Here is a 23,523-nt window from a genome sequence, read left to right as displayed (position 1 = left end):
CGGCTGCTGTGCTGAGATCAGGCACTCTACCACTGGAGCCGAAGGGGAAAACACCAGTCCGGCCAGAACCCTGGAATAAATTGCCAAGGGACGTTGTGGAATCTCCATCACTGGAGATATTTAAGAGCAGGTTAGGCAGACATCTGTTGGGGATAATCTAGATCAGTGTTTCTTAAACTATGTTCTGTAGAACCCTGGTGCTTCATGAACAACTCGCAGGTGTGCCGCCAGCATCTGGCACTTTTTTAATATCATACACTGATGGTCTATATTTTCTGTTCTTAAAACCAGATATAATGTTACTTCTTCCTTGCAAGGATACTTGATTAAATGACTTCATTTTGGTTTTGCTGCATATGTTGCTGTTTGGGTTTTTGGGGTCTGACAACAATTTTTCTTTAAGAACATTTTCATAGGTGTCCTGGATAAAAATACTGTTTGGTGTTCCGTGGTCACCAAAAGTTTAAGAAACACTGAGCTGGAGTAGGGGTGCACAAAGGGGAGGTGGGCCCCCTCGAGGGGCATGAAATTTTGTGCATGATTGGCTGGTGGGTCACAGGGTCACCCATCTCATTAAAAATATTGCTTTATGTTGCTCTTTTTATGTAGGCACATTCACATGTGTACACTGATTAATAAAGGTTTTACATTCTACAGGCTTATTTTCCTTCACATGCCAAAAAGAGGGGTTTTTTATGTGAAATTTCCATCCGTTTGCATTACATGAGACAGGATGGGGGCCCCTGCTAATTGCAGGGATGAAAAGTGGGGCCCCATGTAAAAGTTTGCTCACCCCGATCTCGATGGTGCTTGGTCCTGCTGGGAGGGCAGGGGACTGAACTCAACAACCTCACGAGATCCCTTCCAGTTCTAGAATTTTATGCCCTTCTGGGCCTGGAGCAGATTTTTCTCATCATGGGCCATGTCAGCAGCTGAGTTACCCTCCTGCAGGGAACAGCTGGGCTGGGCTGGACTGGACTGAAGGAAAGGGCACCCCAGTCCCAGTGGCCCCCCTCCTTCAAGCAGCAACCAGCCTGGAAGCTGCTTAGCTGGGGGCTTACAGCCTTGCTCCCTGCAGAGCTGCAGCATTACCTGGTTGGGGGGTGGGGGATTTCTAGCTTCGCCAGACCCTGGGGAACCCCTCCAACCCACAAGGCTTCAATCATATCCCAGCCCCTCAGCACCTTACATGTGGAGCCAGTTTTTTTCTGAGTGAGAACATGGATGCGAGTTCGGCTGGGTATTGGTACCAGGCAATGCCAAGGGGCTCTCGTCTGTGCCATGGAGTGCGGCTGGGGCTTCCCCACCAGGCCCAGTTAGTACTTGTAAAGAGGCTGAGCCCTCTGCTCCACTGGCTTCCCCAGGGAACTGCTGTTCCTAGCCCTACAGCTTCTGAAAAGGAAACTGAGCTTGCTGGACCCCCCCGGAGCCACTTCCCTTTCTCTCCAGAAGGGGCCACTTCCTGGCACGTGACATCCCATCAGCTCTGCTGCAGGGGCTTTCCACTGACCGCTGCTCTTGCCAGGCACCAGTCTCACCCAGGCCGGCTGGTGCAACAGGCATCACCTTCGCATGTTAGTCTGACGCACCAGGGTTTCCTCTGAAGGAGTCGGGCGCTACTGATTCTCCCTGCACTATTATTAGGCATAGAAGAACAGCACATGACGCTCTGGACTGAGATCGAAGCCCTGTCATGCTAGGAGCTAGATGTACATGTAGAAGAGCCCTGTCCCAAGAAGTCTATATAGAGCAGATGGACAAAGAGTAGGGGAAAACTGAGGCACAGAAAGGGGCAGCAGCTTACTCCAGGACAAAGCCAGGAGCAGACTCCCTGTCTCCTGCATCACAGTTGGCTGCTCTGGCCACTAGCTCACACTGCCTTCCCTCATTAGCTGAACCAGCTGGGAGCATCTGTGGAGGTGACAAAGACACAACAGTCACCAGGTTGCTAGGTGCTCCTACAGAAACCATCCTCCCAGCTCTAACCTGAAGGCCACATTCCCCAAACAAACCAAACACTGGGAGGATCCTCTAACTTCAGAGCTACGCCCATGGCAATGGCACTAGGAAATAGGCTTTAGTTATGGCTATGTGATTGTAATATTGTGGGACAGGGACAATCTTTTTGTTCTGCATTTGTTCTGTATTTGTCCATGACATGGACTTCTGATAATAAAAATGCAGTACTACTTTCGGTTTGAATGGGCTTATCAAGATTAGGGAAATGACCCAAACAAGAAAGAACCAATATCAAGTCTCTTTGATTGAGAGCACAGGGTGGGCAACTCCCTAAGATCCTTCCTTGCAGGACATCATCCGCTCCTGCAGAGGCAGCCTTAAATATTTAAAGGCTCAGAGCAAAGAAGTAGCAATTACCCAGCTCTGCACACCACAGAGAAATCTGAACGGGTCTTTTTCCATCTCAGGGTTCTCGCTTGTGGAAGGGCAGCCGAGCAAGGTGGAGTCCTGAGGCACTGCTTGGTAAACCTAAGCACAGGAGTTATTTCTAGGATTCCCAGATATTGACTTAACCCTCTTGTCTTCCCTGCACACTGGATCAGGAGCAGAGGCAACGTAGCCTGGTGCTGTCGATCCATCAGAGCAAATTTCTCACCCCCACACACTCCGGCAAGAAGGAACAGCAGCCATCCCGCCCCCATAGCTCAGGGGCTCTTGGCTCATTAGCTCAAAGTGGGCTGGTGAGAGTGTGACGTGGGAGCTGGGATAGAAATCACCCAGCTCAGCATAGCCGTGTGGATGTGGACCATCCCCATTAACCACAGGAGGACTCATCTGTCAATGGGAAGCTGCTGGAAGGCACTGGGGGAGCACCAGCGTTCCCTGTAAGCTGAGCACTTGGGCGGCTGCACCCAGTGCCACCCAGCTGATAAGAAGAGCGCCCACAGCCGGCAGTGTGTGTTTCTAGGGGTGGTGCACATTCACACTGCTTCCGTGCACAGAACCAAATTTATTCTGCATATGGATGTTAAAAATTAGAGAGAACGCTGATCCCAGCTGCTGGCCCTGCACACCAGGGCTTTGCTCCTGGCTTCAGCAGGGCCAGGGGATGGTCGGGGTGCTGGATTTCAGCACCCCCTCTCTTAAAAATGTTCCTGAGTCACTGATGGGTCCCTCTATTTGTATGTGCGATGCTCAGCCTGGGGCTGGCCTTGTCCAGCAGTCTGTACGCTTCAGGGCAGGAGCTGTCTCCTGCCTCAGATTTGTACAGCCCCTAGCACAACATGGCTCCGTTCTCAGCGCCTCCCTCTGTGCTGCTGTAATAAACCCACACCCCGTTGGCTGCTCTCATCCAACCAAGCTGAGGCTTGTCTGTGCTGCAATCAGCTGACTCACTAGGAAACCTGTCATCCGCCATCTCTTCGTAGTTGGCTTGAAACAGAGTGGGGGTCTGAAGGGCCCACAGAGACATTCCACTGACTCACCCACCTCCTCCAAGGCTGGCCATACATGGGCAGGGCTGCCTATGGATCAGATGTCTGCATCCGTATAAGCCATGCAGCGGGGCCAGGCTGCTCTTGCTCTTATTAGTCCTCCTTGGAATCGTTCATCCCCTCCAGCTATGAAAGGCCAGGCTCTCTTAAAAACAAGATCAGCCGTCAAAGGGTTGCAGTGTTTGGTCTATCCACCGACCAGGCACTTGGGAAGACAGCAGCTAAAGAGACCCCCTAGCCGAGCTGTGCTAGGAGCTGTACGGACACTATCCAAGTGCTAGCCCCAAAGGCTGCCAGTCTAACCTAACCGGCCAACAGAAGGATTATTAACCCATTTCGTACACTTGGTGTAACTGCTGACCCCTCCTTCCTAACACAAAGCATCTCGCTGGATGCCATGGTGGTGCGCATCCACACAGGCCTGGATGCATGTAACAAAATTTATTCTGTGCATGGCTAGAAAAAATTAGAGGGAACCCTGATCCATGAATGAGCGATTTTATTCTAGCCTCTTCTATTTGCTTAGCAGTAGCTGCATGCGCTTCAGCTCCACTCGGTGCTAGCATGTCCCCCACACATGGTCCCCTCTAAAAATACATCTGAAAACCTCAGGTTAAAGAAAACCCCAGCAATTGTAACTCAGATGTGGCATAAAAAGTCCCAGGCTGGCTCTCTGTCTGTTGCTGAGGTTGTAGGTGTAGAATGAATGTAACACCGCCATGGAGGGAGGCGTGGGGTGGTGCTTTCCACCATAATTTGTGGGGGCTGGGGTGTGTGCGTGGGAGGGTGTTTCTCTCCTGTTGTATTTAAACAAAAGGCGCAGTGCGTGGAACATTATCAACCTGGTTCCCATGGTAACGGAGGGGATTGTTTAAATATTAGGAGTGGCCCGGGAGGCAGTGCGGGTGAGTGGTTAGTGCAAAGGAGACGAGAGAACTGTGGACACAAACTCAGAGCTGCGTAATACTGACGTCCTTGGACGGCAGTAGAACGTGAGTGCTGAGGAAGGCTGAGACCTTCAACCCATTAGCAGCCACTCTGGATGAAGCGGTAGGACAAAAATCAGCCAGGAGGATCATTGACACAAACCCACAAGTGGCCTCCATCAGCCCTAGGTTGGTGGCAGCAGCCCTCTGGGTGTGGACGTATTCTTAGCGTGGAAGAGCGACAAATTCTGAAGCGCCTTTTCCAAGGAAGCCCGTGAGCCTGCTGGCGATCTCAGGGGTATGAGCACCCCGCCTTCTAGGCCTGTGTGCAGGTCTTCCATTTCCTTTGCACTAACCACTCACCTGCACTGCCTCCCAGACCACTCCTAATATTTAATATGGAGATATTGGTGCACATGACAAAAATTATTCCACACAGAGTCCATGTGTGGTGGGGGGTCAGGCCAAAGGGTTGGGATGCAGGAGGGGGCTCAGGGCTCGGTTCAAGGCACTGGGGGTGTTGCCCAGGCCCTGTTCCCCCCCTCCCTCCAGGATGGCCCCAGTTGCTTTGAGCAGGTGCAGCTCTTGAGCAGGGGATCTCAATCTATTTCCACAGAGCAGCTTACACCTCATCTCCTGGCAATTCCCCTTCAGTGAGCCCACACCTCCTCCCCTCTTCCCACCGCACCACAGCCCCTACAGTCACTGCTGACAGACGCTTCAAATGGGAGGAGGCAGTTTCAGTTTAGTCACCCTGCTTCCTTTGTTCTCCGCTTCATCTCCCCCCTCCCCTCCTCTGACCCTTGAACAAGGAGAGGAACCCAGCAGTGGCTACATGGGAACAGCTCACAGAGGAAGAGATCAATTGTTGCTCCCATGTTACAGAAGGGAAAACTGAGCTGAGTTTTGCTCATCTATCCAGGCTCAGTGCCTAGGTAATCACTCCAACCACCACAGCTCTGCCGGTTTTGATATGCAAACAAACCCCATACAACACTTGGAATGATTTGTTTCAGGTTAGGGAAAAATGGGAACAAAAAAGAACACAAGTAAAGTCTCCGTGGAGAAGAGCAAAGTGGGTCTAGCTCCTCTGTAACATGCTACAGCAACTCTGACACTCACAACAGGAGTTGTGCCTTCAGACCCCTCAGACAGCACAGACAGCAGCTCTCTAGCTAGTTGGAAGGTGAGGTACAGAGAAGTCGAAGTCTTAACCGTAAGAGATACTGCCTTCACCCTCGCTAGCTTCTCCATTCCCTTTGCCTTCAATATGCCCATTGTATAGATGGGGAAACAAACACAGAAATATATGAGGTGACGTGCTTACGGCTGCACAGTAAGTTTGTGATGGAGATGTCTGGAAGGCCAGTACTTACAGCTGGTGGGCAATGGTCAGGACTCTCCAGTTCTAACCCCAGCTCTGGGAAGAAGTGTGGTCTAGTGGTTAACACAGACAATGGGGATCCAGGACTACTGGGTTTTAACCCCAGCTCTGACTGCGCCAGCCTTTGAGGTGTCTGTTCCCCACAAGCTCAGCTCTTGAGAGGATTCAAATTCCCAATGAAGCAGTGATCAGCATCTTGTCAGATCAGGCTTTTAAATGGCGTCACACACAGATTCTGTGCAGCCCCCCAGAGGACAAGGGACTATTATCTAGTGGGTACAGCTGTGAGTGGGGCAAGGCCTAAAAATATGGACCCCTGGCTCCAATACTAATCACTGTTCATTCTATGTATTGCAATGGCATCTCCTCTCACCATGGCCCATGGTGGCTGAGAGGAGTCTTCCCCACCGTGCCTTAGTTTTTCCATCTGTAGAATGGGGACAATACCAGCCCCTCCTCCCTCCCACAGGGTGGTGCATGTGTGCATTTGTGTTTGCTTGAAGAAGGTAACACCCTGCTTTCTCAGTGCTTCCTTGCTAAACCTCCTCCAGACACACCCCCTCAGATCTTCCTCCTCCTCTCAACTGTTTCATATTGAAATTACGCAGATCTTACACCTGCCGTGGGAGACTTGCTATGTACTTTCCACCAACACTGAATAATCACGGGGCACTGGAACAATCTGTAGAGTGCGGGGTGCTGAGAGCCACTGAACCAAACTAGCAAACCAGTTCAATCAAGGGTGCAGCATCCTCTTGCGTTCCAGCACCTAGGCAAATAATCCAGCTCCTCTAACACGCAAACACCCCTGTACCAGCTAATCCAAACTGCGTCTGAGGCTTCTGCCTTCCAGCTGTGCCACATGCTGTCTGGCCCAGTGAGCTCCCTTCATCTGTGGGAATCTCTCAGCCCCTAAGAACTTCTATGTGCAGGCAGCACTCCCACCCAGCTGTTCAAAACATTCCACCCCTACCCCCATTACATCACCCCTGCCCCACTCCAGCAGGGACTTTCTTGCTCTGTGACCTCTCCTGACAGACCTTCATTTGCTCTCAGCTACACACCCACCTGAGGATGGGCCAGGCTCAGTGGTTTAAATTACAGAGTGGGGCTGAACTCAAAATATTGCATCACACACACCCCCAACCAGACCCTGGGGAAGTTCCAGCCCCATCCCTTGGTACCATCCGCAGCTCCCTGGGTCAGAAATGCAGAGCAGCATGCATTGTTATCACAGACCAAAACGTTCTATCCTAGCCCTGCTACCCAAGCCCATTCCTGTAGGGCATTAAGGATCATCATTAGCATGGGGTTCTTGCTTTCAACCTTCTGCTCATCAGGGCAAAACTGGGTGTGCAGCAGTGTTCCCTGTAAGCTGAGCACGTGGCAAGATTCAGGCGCCTCCCAGCTGACTAGCAGAGCACCCACAGCCACCCAGAGTGGGCAGCATGTTTCTGTCTTTGTGGTGCACATCTGCACATGCCTCAGCGCATGTAACAAAATTTATTCCAGCCATAGATGGGGGAAAAAACAGAAGGATCAATGGTGTAAAGAAATATCTACATACTCTGTGTATAGCCACGCACATTACATGCATGTATAACGGTAGCTATAAAAATCACGATTTATATATAAATCCTGGTGTTCACAGCTTTTAGTCCTAGTTATTGCATTTTTCTCTTGCGATAAACTCCCATTCCTAAGTTTGGACTTGGTTTAGCTCTTCCTAGCCGGAATCTTGGTTTGACCCATTAGCCAGACAAGAGGCCATTAAGAAATTCTACTCTGGATCCAGGCTGGGATTCACTCCTGCATCCCAAATGTGGAAGCGTTTGGATCTGGGATTTAACCCCCATGTGTGCCCCCCCTTGTTGGTCTTTATCCCAGGCTGACTTCCCCGGTGTGGATGCAACTGTGTTAGTCTGCATTTGCAAAAACAGGGGCCTCCATGCATCTGACAAAGAGGTTTTTACCCAGGAAAGTTTATGCCCAAATAAATCTGTGTCTTTATGGGGCCTGTTCAGATGGGGGAGAGGTTAAGGTTCCTTAGTTGCCAACCCTCCAGGAGTGTCCCACAGTGGCCAGGAACGAAAGCTTATTCTTCAATTAAAAGATTATGGCATGTGATGAAACCTCCAGAAATGCACCAACCACAACTGGCATCACAGCGCCATGCCTATAAACTTAACTCATACAGCCAAACCAGGCTTTGAGAAGACCCCTCCCCATGGCTTCTCAACTGAGCCAGGCCTCAGCGCCTTGCAGGATCATATTCTAAAACAGGCTGAGGAGCAGCTTCCTTGCCTCCGTAGGGCTGGGATCCTGTCTTTTTAAGGAGTGGGCAGTTTCACTGGCCGCTTAACAGCCAGATCCAAAGCCGCCTGCAGTCACTGGAAGGACTTGGGGGGCATCAGATCAGGGCATAAAAGAGGATCTCTGAACTGCTGTGGGCGCGGTCCCAGCATGGAATAAGGGAGAGGGCCCTTTTAAATCACTTCCCAGGAAGCTCTGCCAGGCCAGTCCCTGGTCATTAGCATAGCGGCATAACCACTGGTAAGCCATGTTTTGCTTCGTTTTCATTAGCCAGTGCAACATTCAAACCAGCCCAGTTCTGAATTCTATATAATGCTCACGAACAGCTTTGTGGATTTTTTTTTAAGTGTCTACACACTTGTCTGATTTTAGAACATGAGTCACGTCTAAAAATAGCTGAGGTTGAAGAAAAGGTGACCCTAGAGCAGCGTGTGGGTGGAGCAGAACTCTCCGAAATTCTGCAGACTGACACACAAACTGCCTGCTGGGTGTCCTTTGCCCACTGCTAAAGTGCGGTTGCTTCTGGGGTGGAACATGAGACGTGCTTAAGTAGCTCACAGCAACAGTGCATGAGGATCATTCAATATGCAAATGACAACCACCTTTGAGGTGGAACAAAGTAGTTATTTACTAGCAACACTGTACAGCCATCAGTCACCCACCACAGAAATACAGCCGTCTATGGGTTAAACACAGCAGCTCTTTAAAAGTTCGCAGTAATGCTGCAGTGGTATTGCTCACTCATCACAGAAATGCCACCACCTCTGCAGTGGAATGGTGCAGCTGTTTAACAGTTCACGGGATCACTGGGCAAGGCTCACTAACTTGGCCTGGAAATGCAGCTATCTCTGGGTCAGAGCACTGCTGCTACTGAACAGTTACCTGGCAAGTTGGCAGAAACATTTAAGGGGCAAGGTAAGGGGAAGAGTCCCATATTCAATAGTCCACATAAGGAATTGAAGGAAGAAGGTGAACATCCACAAGGGACGGTGACAAGGACTCCCGGGTTAATATTCTTGCAAAAAGTACCAAAGGACTGTAACCAGCGTTCCCTTTCAGCTGGGCACTTGGGCAGCCACCCAAATGATCAGCAGAGCTCCCAGAGCCACCCACAGCTGGCAACATGAGTTTCTATGGGTGGTGCACATCCACATATATCTTGGTACACATAACAAATTATTCCACCTATGGAAGGAGACAGTTAGAGTGAGCCCTGACTAAGGCACCAGAACAGGGTCTGTTTCTTCCACCTCTCTGCACAACACTGGCTCTGGCTGCAACACCCCCAAAGCAATACTCGACGCTGAGCTCATGGAGATACAACCCTCCCTAAAGAATCAGCATTGCCACTCCCAGCCATGGCATCCCCAGTTTAGCTCATGAACTTTGCACCGATTTCACAGGACTTGGGGAAAGCACGTGTGCATGTCTGGCTGCGAAGCACAGAGGTGCACAACGGCGCTCAGAGATACTGACTGTCTATCAGGTCCCAGCGCCTTGATTTAAGGAGATAATAGCAATTAGAAAAGGCCTTTTTCAGCACTTACCGGAGCCAATGCTAACTCCTGGCCACAGCTAGGAAATGGTAAAGAAAGCTGGGTCCGTGAGTGACATGGGCCTCGTTCCTAGAATGGCTGACGGTATTAGGCAATGTGCCCTGCTGTCCCAGGGCAGAAGCCCAACGTGAGACCTCAGCCAGGGCCCTTCTCCCATCCCAGAACCGCCGAGCATCTGGGCTCAATTAGCAGCTGACTTGGGGAGTGGAGCAACGTCCACTCCCTGCCACTTTGAAGGCGATTCCAACCCACAGGCAGGCGGGAGGGTGACCGCGTTTAAACTTATTGCAGGTGCGTGATGCAGGAAGAGACATAAATACTCCATGGGAGATGAGATCTGGGCCTGCAACCGTCAGGCCACTTCAGTTCACCACCTGGGAAGCCAGCAGCACCCCACGGCCCAGGAGGTAATGGGCAGGCGGGTGCTAGGAGGCGTCAGCGGGAGAATGCAATAGCTAGAGACGGTGAGGGCAAAATGCTTTCCAGCTCCCTGCCTCCCATCTTCTGCTTTGGCTTGGCAACAGCTGAGAGCTCCCCATACACCCAGCAATCGCCTCCATGGGTGTTCAGATAGGTGTTGGACTCCAACTGCAAAGAGGGAGACACAGGGCAGACCCTGGGAAAGTGTAAACCGGCTGCATCAATTTTGCTGTGGCCCAGGCCCCTTTCTGCCTGGCACAGCAGGGTATTGGGCAGCTGTTCAGGGCTTTGCTTCTTGGGAGCTGGGGCAGTTTGGTCCACCTGCTGCCCTGTTCTACAGATGGATTTCCAGGCCAGAAGATCAGATGACATGAGGGGTACGTGTCAAAGCCAGGGTCTCATCTCTGCCGTCTTCAGGCCCCTGTGCTGTACTCAGGCCATTAGGGTAAATTACTCCACGCATTTGTGTGTCACTTGCCGACAATCCCACTAGCTGCACAACTAGAATCTAGCACCAGCTCCCTGCTGTTCTGCAATTCATGGCCCGGGATTAATTCCGCTGGGGGAATTTGAGGGTTCCCCCGCCCCCGGCCTGTTCCCAGCCATCTGAGAGCAGCTTTTGTCGTCTCCTCTCTTTTAGCTCTTGTATAGGGTCAGGATTTCCCAGAAGGCAGATCACAGGCAGAGGACAGAGCGAGCAGAGCTAACAAGAAAATCAGTGACCTCACCTGGGGACCTCAGACCCCAGCTTGGGCGTGGGTCCGAAGTCACAGCTTGACTCTTTCCTCGTAGCGAGTCACAGTCGAATGCTCCAGTCTTTGGGGCACTTTGGACTGGGACTTCCATGCATCCCCCATGTGAGCATCTAAGGTTGATGTTCAACCCCTAACAGAGGCACAAGGTGACAGGCCATAAAATTATCCAAAACATGAGGCTGCATCGTCCCGTGGTGGGAGAGCAGAGCCAGCAATTAAGAGAGGTGAGTTTTAGTCCAGGCTCTGGTCCTGGCCTGCTGGAAAGTCATATCACCACTCGGTGCCTCAGTTTCCCCCTCTCCATCTTGCTTTGGACCGTGCTTTGAGATCCACGGATGAACGCCTCCAGGTGAGAAGGATTCCTGAGGTTTTTCACGAAGATTCCCCAGGGTTGATGATTCAGGTTTTAAAGGCCAGTGGTCAGGGCCATCCCTAAGGGGTGCAGGGCCTCAGCCCCGCCTCCTTCCTTCCCTGCTGTGCCATGCCCCCCACTCCATTCCTTCCCCCAAGCCCCACTCTGCTCCAGCCCCGGGCCTAGGAGATCACAGGGGGGCCTGCCATGGGGCAGTAGCAGGGGGCCAGGCCCCTCTCTAATCCCCTAGATCGCATTGCTCAGGGGAGGGTGAGAGAAAGCTTCAGGGAAGGAGCTCAATAGGGCAAGAAGGCATGGGGGTGGAGTAGGGGCAGGGCTCAGAGGAAGCAATGGTCACCCCCCCCGCCCCTTCCAACTCACCACAGCAGACGGAGCCATGGGAAGCAGGGCAACCCAGCAGCCTGCTCCATGCTGCTAGCTCCCAGTCTGCTCAGCTCTGCTAAGATCCCTATGGGGGACCATCCCATCCATAGGATGGTTGGGGCGGCTGCTGTGGGACCCCCTCCCAAAGTGTGGGGCCTGGGCATCCGCCTCACCCATCCCACAGCTGGGACGGCTCTGCCTGTGCCTTAGAACCTGGGGGAGAAGGGGAAAGTTTGGCTCCCAGCTCAGGCCAGCAAAATAGATGCATCCAAAGGCAGACGAGACGCCTGATGCAATTGTTGCAAACCCAGCCTGGCCTGCCGGTTTGGCAGAGAACATCTAAACAGATGATTTCCCCCCATCCGGCTGGAGAGCACATGAAAGTCAAGAGGCTGCCGGGTCCTGACAACAGCCCCGCAATGACTATCCCAGACTTCCGGCAAGGAGCCCTGCTCCAGGGGGAGGGGCGGGGAGGCGAAGGCATTAAACCTTCTTCCCTGAAGTGAGCCGCAGGCTCATGCAGGTCAGCACTCCACAGGAAATTTATGAGAGCCACTTTCAGGGGACCCACCTCCTGAGTCTGATTTAGCCTCTGAACCCTCCTAAGGGAACGGACTGGCACCCACCCGCAGGGCACTTTGCACCCAAACGGGCTGAGAAGGGCTTCCAGGGTTTTCTTACCAGCCTCACTTCTCTCTCGGGATCATCTCAGATGCGTCCTCTGCACCGCGGCCTCCTTTTAGCCACACACACAAGCAGCAGCCCAGCAGCAGGTACTACCAGACGTTAGCAGAGATGTGCATGCAGAATGCCTGGGATCTGCCTTCAGTCTCCGCTGGCAGCTGGCAGAGTGACTGCTAGCAGCTCCCCCCTTGCCCTTGGCCTGGGCTCTGGAAAGCACACCCGCGGGGCGGTGAGATTTAGCTCATATGTCTCGGTCAGATGATTTGAGATCCTCCGATAAAATAGTCTTTCCCTGGCCTGCTGGGTGACCTCTGGCATCTCATTTTCCCATTTCCTCTCCCACCATTGGTTTGCTTTGTTTGGGGCTGGGACTCCCTCTCCCCATGTGTCCACACAGCCCTGGGCATGAGGGCCCCCCGGCTCTCAGAGACAGCTCCCAGGGTACAGAGTTTTTCATCCCATTTCCCACCTCCCTCCCTCCCATGATGAATAAGCCACCGCGAAATGCCGAGGAGACAGTGTGAGTTGCTACAACCTCCTGGCGCCCCATGACTCAAGCTCGGCTCGGATCATCTCGGGCCGAGGACGGTGGTGGCAGGAGGCAGGGGGAGGAACAGACCTGGAAGCAGCTGTTGAAGGGAAAAAAACAGGCTCCAGCGAGCCTCTGAAGGAAAGCGGAGCCGTCCCTCCTCCTCTCCCTCCCACTAACATTCTCCTTCATCCACACTCGGGGAAGCAAGAGGTGAAAGTTGCCAGAGGTTTCCTAACCATGTGAAAGGGAGGGATGAGCAAATCTGTGCTCATCGGCTGGCTGGGAAGGCTCGGAACAGCTGGCTACTAATCCCCCTTGCCCCAATGGAGAGGAAGGAGGGCGGATTACATTAGGGAGGCTGGGTAGGATTAATGGTTTCTGCAGCCCCGGGAACAGAGGATCCACAGCGCCTCTTCCCCTCTTGGTGGGTGTAGTGGGATTCAATCCTATAGTCTCCCAGCCACCAGCAGGGCAGCAGCTGGGGTACAACAGAACCAGCCACTCCAGCTCAGTGTACCAGTGTTCCCTGTGACCTGAGTACTTGGTCGGTTGCCCAGGAGAAATTCAGGTGCCATCCAGCTGATTAGCAGAGAGCCCACAGCCACCCAAAGTGGGGAGCATGTGCAGCACATCTTCACATACCTCGGTGCACATAACAAAATTTATTCTGCCCATGGATAGAAAAAAATAGAGGAAATGCTGCTGTGTACCCTCTGCTGAAGGTAACTTCAGCACAGGGCAGGCTGAGGTTCCCTAGATAGCCCAAGAGCAGGAAGAACTGTGGCTCAGATCTGCTCCAACTAGCCTCAGGATTCTGATTGATTCAAGGCCCTTCTCCTGGGTTCTGTCAGCCCCGTATCTGTGCTGTGAATGGGATTGGGACAGGGAGTGTGTCTCTTTCACACGCAATCTGCAGAACATCAGAAAGGACGCTTTGGAGGAAGTTGGGGGGAAGGGAACACATAATGTGCATCTTAGGAAGCTGCACCTGTCCTACGCCATGATAGGCTATTCAGCAAGGGCTGAGCCCTGGGGCTACAGAGCCAGAGCTCTGCAAAACAGCCTAAGAGGGGTTTAACCCAGCTGCCTAATCCACACTAATCAGCAGGAGTGAGGCTGCACCCTGCAGATGCTATCGAGAGAAAAGCAACGTTTCCTGTTGTTTGCACAGCCCTGGAGAGGAAGGGCGAGACAAGGCAGCTTGAAAATCTGCTACCAGCTTGCAGCACACTGAAGGAGCCAGCCTGTGTGTGTAACTGGCAAGTCTGCATGTGTAGCATCACTGCCCTCCAGTGGAGGCAATCGACACTGCCCAGCTATGTGTCACGAGCCCTGTATTGCTGATGACGATTCCCCGTCAGAAGGGGCCGACTAGCTGCCTCCTGGGGCTGGTCAGAAATCCTAAATAACAGCTCTCAGCACTCACCCAGAGCTAGCCACATGCGGCTCTTAAAAGCCGTTTGCAAAGGTGGCTAAATAATGCTAGCCCCCTGGGACACTGAGGCACAGAAACACCATTAGGCCAAGGTCACATGAGGAATGTGGGATAGGAGCCAGGAGTCCTGAGCTCAATGCAGTTGATAATGGCAGGGGGAGCCTGGCCCTCCTGGGAGACACAGGTGGCTGTGTCCATCTACTGAAAAACAGTGGCGGGAGACTCTCAAACACACGCTCCAGGACCTAGATCGGATTAAAGAAAACTGGGGCAAAGGCAGAGGGGTGCCACGGCATGCACACGAAACCAGCCCTTCCAGCTGCACCACCCGCCCTCCAGGCAGGAAAAGGCTTTCACTTCCGCCATCACACGGCCACTGCTTTGCTGAGAAAGCAGACTCCAGGAAAGCAAGAGGCTGAACAGACAGCCCAGCGTAAGGGAACATGGGAGGGTTACACCGCAATGGAGCTGCCTTCTAGAGCTCACAGAGAACCAGCTCCCACTAAGTCATGGATTCAGATCCAGCCTGGCTCGAATACACTGGAGTGATGAGCCAGTGTCTCACAGAAAATGTCTTTCACTCTGTTGCCAGGCGCCCCGGGAGGCAGTCTCCCATGGGTACCACCCTCTGCGTTAGCTGATGGAGTCCCAGCACCACCGACTAGCCCCCATGTGCTAACCCTTAGACAGCACTTCCTTCTCTCAGCTGGGAAGAGAACACAGGAGTCCTGATATTCACTCTAACCAACAGACCTCAAACCCCATCCACAGCTGGGAAGAGAACCCAGGAGTCCTGACAGCCACTCGTGCTCCAACCAACACTACCCACCCAGAGCTGGGACGAAAACCCGGGAGTCCTGTCACCTGCTCAGTGCTCACGTGCCCTCACCCCTGGACAAACTTCCTTCCCACAGCTGGGACGAGAACCCAGGAGTCCTGACATCCAGTCAGATGCTCCAACCATTAGACAACATTACCCATCCAGAGCTGGGATGAGAACTCAGAAGTCCTGACATCCACCCCAACCAAGAGACCTCAAACCCCATTTAGAACTGGGAAGAAAACTCAGGAGTCAGGACATCCAGTTACATGCTCCACCCATCAGACAACACTACCCGTCCAGAGCTGGGACGAGAACCCAGGAGTCCTGTCACCTGCTCAGTGCTCACATGCTATCACTCCTTGACAACACGTCCTTCCCACAGCTGGGAAGAGAACCCAGGACTCCTGACAGCCAGTCACACGCTCCAACCACGAGACAACACTACCCATCCAGAGCTGGGACAAGAACCCAAGAGTCCCTGATCACAGGCGCCAACCAGGACCCATGCTCACTCGCTGCCAGTCGCTGGTTGGGTCACAACCCGAACGGTCCCTCCTACCTTTGACTTGCCGGTCATCTTCCTGAGGAAGCTCAGAGTTCGTCCTAGAGGGCTGCCCTCCTGGCTCTGGCTCTCCTGATCGCCGTCGGCGTCCAGCTGTCCACAGCTCCCGGCATCAAAGCTGCAGGCAAGGAGGAGAAAAAACCCTCACAGGCACTAACGACAAACAATCCCCCTGTTTTCTGGTTGTTGTTTAAAGACCAGGAAATAGGGAGGGGCCAGTGCCCGGAGCAGCCCCAGTGACTGCACACAGGGTGGCTGCTGCAGCTCCCAGCTGGGGGAAGCGCACACAGAGCCCTCTGTTTGCTCAGGCAGCGCTTGCACATGGGCTGGGCAATGTAGTGTGTAACCTCATCCGCGGTGCACAGGAGGCAGCGGGGGAAATTCAGACGCCCCAGAGTGCAGGCACTGGGGTGGGGCCAGCGGCTTATGATACAGACAGGGCCCAATCCAGAGGGATGGGACTTGAACGAGTCTGCAACCGGGGAGAAGCGCAGGTAAACGCCTCCCATCCTCCCCTGCAGCTGACCACATGGTCCTTGGGCGCCCTTTGAAGAGACCTGCTTTAGGTCAGCCGTGGGTTACAGGGCTCCAGGCAGGAATCAGGGTAGAAACCCACAAGCCACAGCATGAGAAGCAGGCTGGACGTCTGGTTCAGAGGCTGCCTGAGGACCCAAGTCCCTGCCTGCCTCTGCCTAGGAATTTGCTAGCTACAGAGGGGACTGGTGTTCCCTGTAAACTAACCACCCAGGAGAGATTCAGTTACTGCCCTGCAGATCAGCAGAGGGCCCACACCCTGCGTTTCTATTGGCAGTGCACATCCACACAGGCCTTGGCGCACATAACAAAATTTATTCCATGCAGGGACACTAAAAATCAAAGGGGACATGAGTCTATTTCGATCACCAGCTCTGTTGGGTTGTGAGTGTCTCTCAGAGGGTGCATGCAGCACCTAGAGTGCGGGGGAGGGGGCTGCTCTGTCACTGAGGCTATGACCCAAGGTTGTCTCTGGTTCCCCCCTTGTTCTCACAGCCATCACGAAGGCAGCATCATAGAGGCAGGGTACAGAAAGGGCCGTTGGTGGGAAAGGAATCGACACTGCTCCAGCGTAGGATGCTTCCTGCATTAGCAGGAGGGAACCCCCTCATTCTGGGTGTCACACGCCGAGCCCCTCTCTGGCGCCTAGGCAGGGTGAGGGGTGCTCCAGCAGCCAGCCCCACAGATGGACTGGGGGCCGCCCTACGGGGATATTACCCCCAGCGAGGACAGATACCTGCTCGTACATCCCAGGCACAGACCTGATTGCAAAGCCAAGAGCCGCAGAGCGATAAAGCAGCTCCCCTCCTCTCCTGGGACAGGCTCGTGCCAGGGCTGACCAAGGGGAAGGGAGGAAAGGGTCTTATCCACGGAGTGACGCAGATGCCGCAGATCTAGGCCAGGTGAGCATGGACCTAGCTAGGAGTCCAGCCCCTTCCAGCTATCCTCTGTGCACCAGTGAGAGACCAGCCTTTCACAGAGCCAGGGGAGAGGCGCTGCTGGGTAATCCCAGGCCTGAAATAACAAAGCTTCCTGCTAACGAAGATGGGAATGGGCTGTGACAGGGGCTGGACGGAGATCAGTGCTACGCAATCCGGCGCCGGTAATCCGCTCGTCAGGGCAGGGCCGGATGTGGGGAAGAGGGCTGGACCTCTGCAGCACGACTGTAGGAGGCTGGAGCCAGGTGGAGGGTCACTGTCAAGGCACCCACCAAGCCCAAGGGCGCAAAGGTGAGAGAGTGGCATCAGGTTCCAGTCCCTACCTCTCCACGCCAGCAGTGCACCGAGCCAGCTCTCCCACCCCGGGAACACAGGTCATCCCCGTTCTCAGGCACACGTGACACGAGTTGGAAGGTCTCAGCCTAGCCCCTACAGGACCAGGACCCACATCAACAGGCACCTTCCGGGCAGGCAGCATTTCCCCGCAGGTACTGCTGGCATCGCACACGACAGGGCCCCTGCGTTCTTGCTTGAGGTCTTGGGCTTTCCCCAGGGGTAAAGAAGATTGCACCAGGGGACCAATTATAGCACCAGCCAAGAGAAGGGAGGGGGTCAGAGCTGGGGCCACTTACATGATGGGGAGCTGTTCACCCCAAGCCTCGGGGAGAGGGAGAGCTCCCCTGTGCTCTTAGCAGGGGAGCTAAGTGTCCGCACTGGGCGTCACTGAGCTGTAGATACAGGGGCAGATGTACTTGTACTGTAGGTGGCAGGGGTGGGGCTTGCCCTACTGCTGCCCCATTCAGGGCCCAATCCAGGGCTGCAAGCCGGCACCTCTCCCAGCCATGTCGCCCAAGGAGAGTACCAGTGCTGGGGCCCTGAGCAAACAAAGGCCAGGCTCCCCGGGGGGCCAGCACTGCACACAAGGGCCTCTCTGTTTGCACAGCAGGGTGGGGAGACGACCATTAGCGATAATGAACAGCGGCGAATTATGAGCCAGGCTGCCCCATTAAGGAGAGGTCAATTAACACATCCGTGTGGCTGCAAAGAGCTTTTATCTCTCCCCGCTCTGAGGCGAGTGCTGCCGCCCTTGGCGGGAAGGGGGGCCAAGTCCTAACAGCAACCCCCGGGAGTGACCGCAGCCAAAAGCAGGGCATCAGACAGGCGGGGGAGGTCACCCCCACCCCCAGCTTCTGTCGCTAGGCAGGGATTGACAGAGAGAAAGGGATTGGGAGGGGCATGGATTGTCTATCAAGGGCAGTTCAGAGCTGCAGTCCTCGCTGTACCAGGTGGGGGTTTCTGTAAGCTCCAGCTCCAGGAGCCAGGGGATTAAGGAGTCTTCATTTTATATCCCCATGGTCCAAGGATCCCAGTTCAAGGTTTTTCCCTAACCCTTTCCTGGGCGGAGAGCCAGGGGTCAGGATTCCAACCTGCTTCCCCAGGGCACATCACAGCTCACATGCATCCCAGCTAATTTCAGCCTTGTCTGCATTGACAAGCTGCCAGTACAGTGTCGCTAGCAGAACTCTCCTGGCCTGGCTGTATTTATACAAGTGGAACCTCTCTAGTCTGGCACTCTCAGCCAGCAACTCCCGTAATCCGGCATGAGTTTTGTTTGCCAGACGCCCACTTATCATGGTTGTGGACAAGTTTCCTGCAGTCCCATAAACTTTGTTTCCAGCCACCAGTCCTGGCTCTCAGTGTTCGGGGCTGTTATTTAGCTGTAATTTACCCCTAAATGCCTTCTAAGAGCCCAGTAAGCAGCAGAAGTGTTGGTAATGTGCTAGAAAATATTGACCTCCTGGGGGCCAGCAAATTCTCTTATTCGGCACTGGGCAGGTCCCAAGGGTGCTGGAGTAGAGAGGTTCAACCTGTACAAACTCTCCGTTCTTTTCTTAATTTTCCTGGGTGACTGCCAAAATCCTTACTAAAACTCAAGATATATCATGTTTACTCACATATACATTATACGCTTGTGTCCACATAGAGCTTTAGAAACTAGCTAACTATTTCAATAGCTAAAAATCACACTTGCCCCAAACTGCAGTAATCCAAGCAGAGCAATGCCTCAGCAGAAAGCACTGCTCTGCTGGTATACAGCCATACACACTGGAGGGACAGTATGGCTCAAACCAGGAGCGAGCAAAGCAGGGAGCGGGCCCCTCAGAGGGCATGAAATTTCACAAGGGGGGTGTGCAGCACGATCGGCTGCTTGGTCTCTGGCTCATCTATCTTATTTAAAATGTCGAACCACGTTCCTGTTTTTATGTGCGTGTATCCACATGGCTAGACCAATTAATAAACCGTTTACGTTCGACAGACTTATTCTCTTACATGCGCCAAAAGGGTTTTTTTCTCATAGGAAAAATGTCCATCAGTTTGGGTTGCATTCGACAGGTTGTGGGGGGGAGGGTAACTGGAGAGACAAACCATGGGACTCGACATAAAAAGTTTGCTCACCCTGGGCTTAAACAAATACCAGTATGGTGGAACTGGCACAAAATTGTGTGTGTAGAAAAGGTTCAAGAGACCACATACTTTTTCATGCTAATTAGACATAAGAGTAATTATTCCCCACCTTGTAACAGATGGGGAAACCGAGGCACAGATCCTCAGAGGTAGGGAGATTCCTAACTCCTAGGGAAATCAGTTCTGGGGCTGGTTTTGGGACCCCTAGATAGCTTTGAGGATCTGAGCTTAAGTGACTTTGCCAAGGTCAGAGAAGGAGACCCGACCAGATGTCCTGAGTGCCCCTCCTGCTTCATACATCCAAAGATCATTTTTCTTCTCCATCATACCCTCCTCCCACATGGGTGTTTGCAACCCAGACATTGCAGGCAGGTGCTAGCATGTGACAGCCTAGATGCAAAATCGACCTCAGTACCAGTGAAACTGACTGGTCCCTCTGAAGTCCAGCAGATGTAAACAAACAGGAGACAAAAGGGAAGAATTCAGTCCAGTGTGGATAGCTTAGAATCACAGAATCCTAGGGCTGGAAGAGACCTCAGGAGGTCATCAAATCCAGCCCCCTGCTCAAAGCAGGATCAACTGAGACTAAATAATGCCAGCCAGGGCTTTGTCAAGCCGGGACTTAAAAACCTCTAGGGACAGAAATTCCACCACCTCTTTGGGTAACGCATTCCAGAGCTTCACCACTCTCCTGGTGAAGTAATTTTTCCTAACAGCCAATCTACACCTCCCCCACTGTAACCTGAGACCATTGCTCCTTGTTCTGCCATCCATCACCACTGAGAAGAGGCTCTCTCCCTCCTCTCTAGAATCCCCTTCAGGAAGTTGAAGGCTGCTATCAAATTGCCCCTCACTCTTCTCTTCTGCAAACTGAATAAGCCCAAATCCCTCAGTCTCTCCTCACGGACTCTGCGCTTGTCCTTGTAGAACCTCATGAGAGATTTCTTTCAGCCCAATCCTCCAATTTGTCTGGCTCACTCTGGAGCCTAACCCTACCCTCCAAACGTATCTACCTCTCCCCCAACTTAGTGTCAGCCACAAATTTGCTGCGGGTGCGATCCATCCCTTCATCGAGGTCATTAATAAAGAGGTTGAACAAAACCAGCCCCAGAACTGATCCTTGGGGGCACTCTACTTGAAACCAAGCACCAACCAGACAGAACCATCGATCACTATCCGTTGGGCCACAACCATCTAGCCAGCCTTCTATCCACCTTACAGTCCATGTATCCAATCCATACCTCCTTAACTTGCAGGCAAGGATACTGTGGCAGACTGTATCAAAAGCTTTGCTAAAGTCAAGGTACACCACATCCATTGACTTCCCCATGTCCACAGAGCCAGTTACCTCATCGTAGAAGCTAATCAGATTGGTCAACTTCATTCCAGGCATCTCCCGCTGCAGTTTCAGCTGGACAGAGGCAACATCTTCACTTCCTGTCCTATATTCAGCAGCTCTAATAACCAGAGATGCTCTTTGTAGCACAAGGACATGTATCAATTTAACTCACAATTTTTGCTGGATCCCTGGGAGTTCTGCCCCACGCCAGCTGGTTTTCACTCATGACTTTTCACAAGGACAGGCCAAAATAAGCCAATATTTTTCTTTTCAGGATCCTCTGATCAAGAAGCTGTTCTGCACTTCTGTGCGACTAATCGCTGCTAGCACATGGCTCCATTCTCATTCATTCATCCACCCTCCCCCACGACAGATCCCTTGTCTCTGGCTGCCACGCCTGACACAGACACAAACAATGGAGGGCAGTGTGTGACAGGCAGCTCCAAAGACAGCCAGGGAAATAGGACTTCAGGAATCCAGCCCAGTGAATTACAGACCAGTCAGTTTAACTTCTGAACCAGCTAAGATAATGGGGAAAAATCACTAAGGAATCCATTTGCAAACATCTATAAGATAATCAACTGACAAGTAACAATCAGCATTGGATTTGTCAGGAACAAATTACGTCAAGCCAACCAGACAGCTTTCTTTGACATGGTGACATGGTAATAAGACTTGTGGCTGGGGGAAGCAGTAGATGTGGTATATCTAGACTTTAGTAGGGCTTCTGATAGAGTCTGATGTGACCTTCTCATTAACAAACTACGGAAATACAAGCTAGATGGAGCTAATATAAGGTGGGTGAATAACTGTTCACAGAGAGTGGTCATCACTGGTTCACAGTCATGCTGAAAGGGCATAACAAGTAGGGTCCCACAGAGATCAGTTCTGTTCTCAGGCCAGTTCTGTTCAAGGTCTTCATCAACAATTTAGATAACAGCATTGGGGGTACATTTATAAAGTTTGTGGGCGATACCAAGCTGCAAGCACTTTGGAGGATAGGGTTATAATTCAGAACGATCTGGAGAAATGGTCTGAGGCAAATAGGATGAAATTCACTCAGGACAAATGCCTAAACTCCACTCAGGGAGGAACAATCAGTTGCACGTATGCAAAATGGGAAACGACGGCCCAGGAGGGAGTACTGCAGAAAAGGATCTGGGGTTCCGAGCAGACCACAAGCGAAATATGAGTCAACAGTGTGACACTGTTACAAAACAAAACCCAAATAAACATAATTTTCTGATGTATTTGCAGGACTGATTTAACCAAGAAACAAGAAGTAATTCTTCCACTCTACTCCGTACGGATTAGACCTCGAGGACTGTGTCCAGTTCTGGGCACTGCATTTCAAGCATGATGTGGACAAAGTGCAAAAATGTCCAGAGAAGAGCAAGAAAAATGATTCAAGATCTAGGATGTTCTCCTTAACCTCTGAGGATAGGACAAGAAGCAACAAGGCTTAAACTAGAATTTTGAAGCTAGTGGTATTTTCAGGAGGTGCCTATCTGCATCAAGGACGATCTATGACCAGGGTTCTCTCTAAGCTGAGTGCTTGGATGGCCACCCAGAACAGATTCAGCTGCTTCCTCACTGGTTAGCAGAGCACCACAGACAGCAGTGTGTGTTTCTATGGTGGTGCACAGCTGCACATGCCTTGGTGCATGTAACAAAATTCATTCCGCATATGACTGCAGAAAATTTGAGGGACCCCTGTCTGTGACTAAAACCCCTGAATCCCTGGCAGCAGAGACCAGCAATAGCTGCAGATGCCAGGGGATGGATGGACACACACACACACACACACACACACACACACACACACAAAGAGAGAGTGGCTCTGTGTTTATCAGCCCAGCAGCTCTCCGAGGCAGGCAATGCTGGCTCTCCAGCATCCAGTGGCCCCACCCGCTCATTTCTGATGAACTTAAGACAGCCAACTACTTTTGAGGCTTAAGAGATTTGCCCAGGGTTGCCCAAGGCACCTGTGGCACAGCAGGGAGCCCACATGGCCAGCCTCTGCTCAGCCCCTTGCTGCAGGGCACTGTTCTGCTCCAGATCCCTCCCTCTCGAGATCCTGCTTCTTTTGATCACTGACTCGGCACAGCCACCTCTCCGCCTCCATACAAAAGCCCACCCACTTCCCGCGTGCACTGGCTTTTAGAACCACTTGCCCAAGCCCAGCTGGAAGACAGGTGCTCAGTGGCAGATCAAGCTGGGCCCCCTTGGGTACATCTGCACCGTGTTTTGGAGGGGACCTGCTAGCTCGGACCCGCAGGTGGCAAGGCTCACACTGCTCCTCGAGAAACAGTTGTTTGGACTGTGCTCTGAGGTTGTGGCTCAGGCAGGAGACAGGGCTCTAGGACCCAGCGAGGTGGGAAGGTCCCAGAGGTTGGACTGTAGCCTGCATGTCTACACCGCAGTTAAATTGCCACTTGGAGCTCTGGCTGAGGCAGCTGGCATGGGCCAGCTGCGGGTGTCGAATTGCTGTGTAGACAGAGACTTAGCCAGGAAGGCTGCGGCTGAGCAGGGAACTGAACCAACGACTCCAACCAACAACTCCTTCCCATCCCTCTGCCGCCTTGGCTGAGGCCCCAGGCTACCTAGCAAACCCCAGCAAGCTGGCTGGACTAAAACAGCCGCCAGAGCTGGGGCCCTGAAGTGGGGA

General features: G+C 52.7%; 1 protein-coding gene across 3 annotated transcripts in view; it reads right to left on the bottom strand.

Moving 5' to 3' along the window:
- The window catches only part of ARHGEF2 (Rho/Rac guanine nucleotide exchange factor 2), a 148,011-nt gene that overhangs the window by 83,862 nt on the left and 40,626 nt on the right, over nucleotides 1–23,523 (bottom strand). For 2 of the 3 annotated variants that reach the window (XM_074980806.1, XM_074980807.1), the window contains exon 6: nucleotides 15,576–15,696. In XM_074980806.1, the coding sequence (XP_074836907.1) occupies nucleotides 15,576–15,696 (121 nt within the window). Of the gene's footprint in view, nucleotides 1–12,223; nucleotides 12,390–15,575; nucleotides 15,697–23,523 lie in introns of those variants that run through there. The other variant, XM_074980809.1, reaches the window with a different exon arrangement.

This window comes from Carettochelys insculpta, chromosome 30 (assembly GCF_033958435.1).
Source record: "Carettochelys insculpta isolate YL-2023 chromosome 30, ASM3395843v1, whole genome shotgun sequence".
Taxonomy (NCBI): domain Eukaryota; kingdom Metazoa; phylum Chordata; order Testudines; family Carettochelyidae; genus Carettochelys; species Carettochelys insculpta.
The sequence above is the reverse complement of the archived record's forward strand: the minus strand, read 5'-3'. Positions and strand labels throughout refer to the sequence as shown.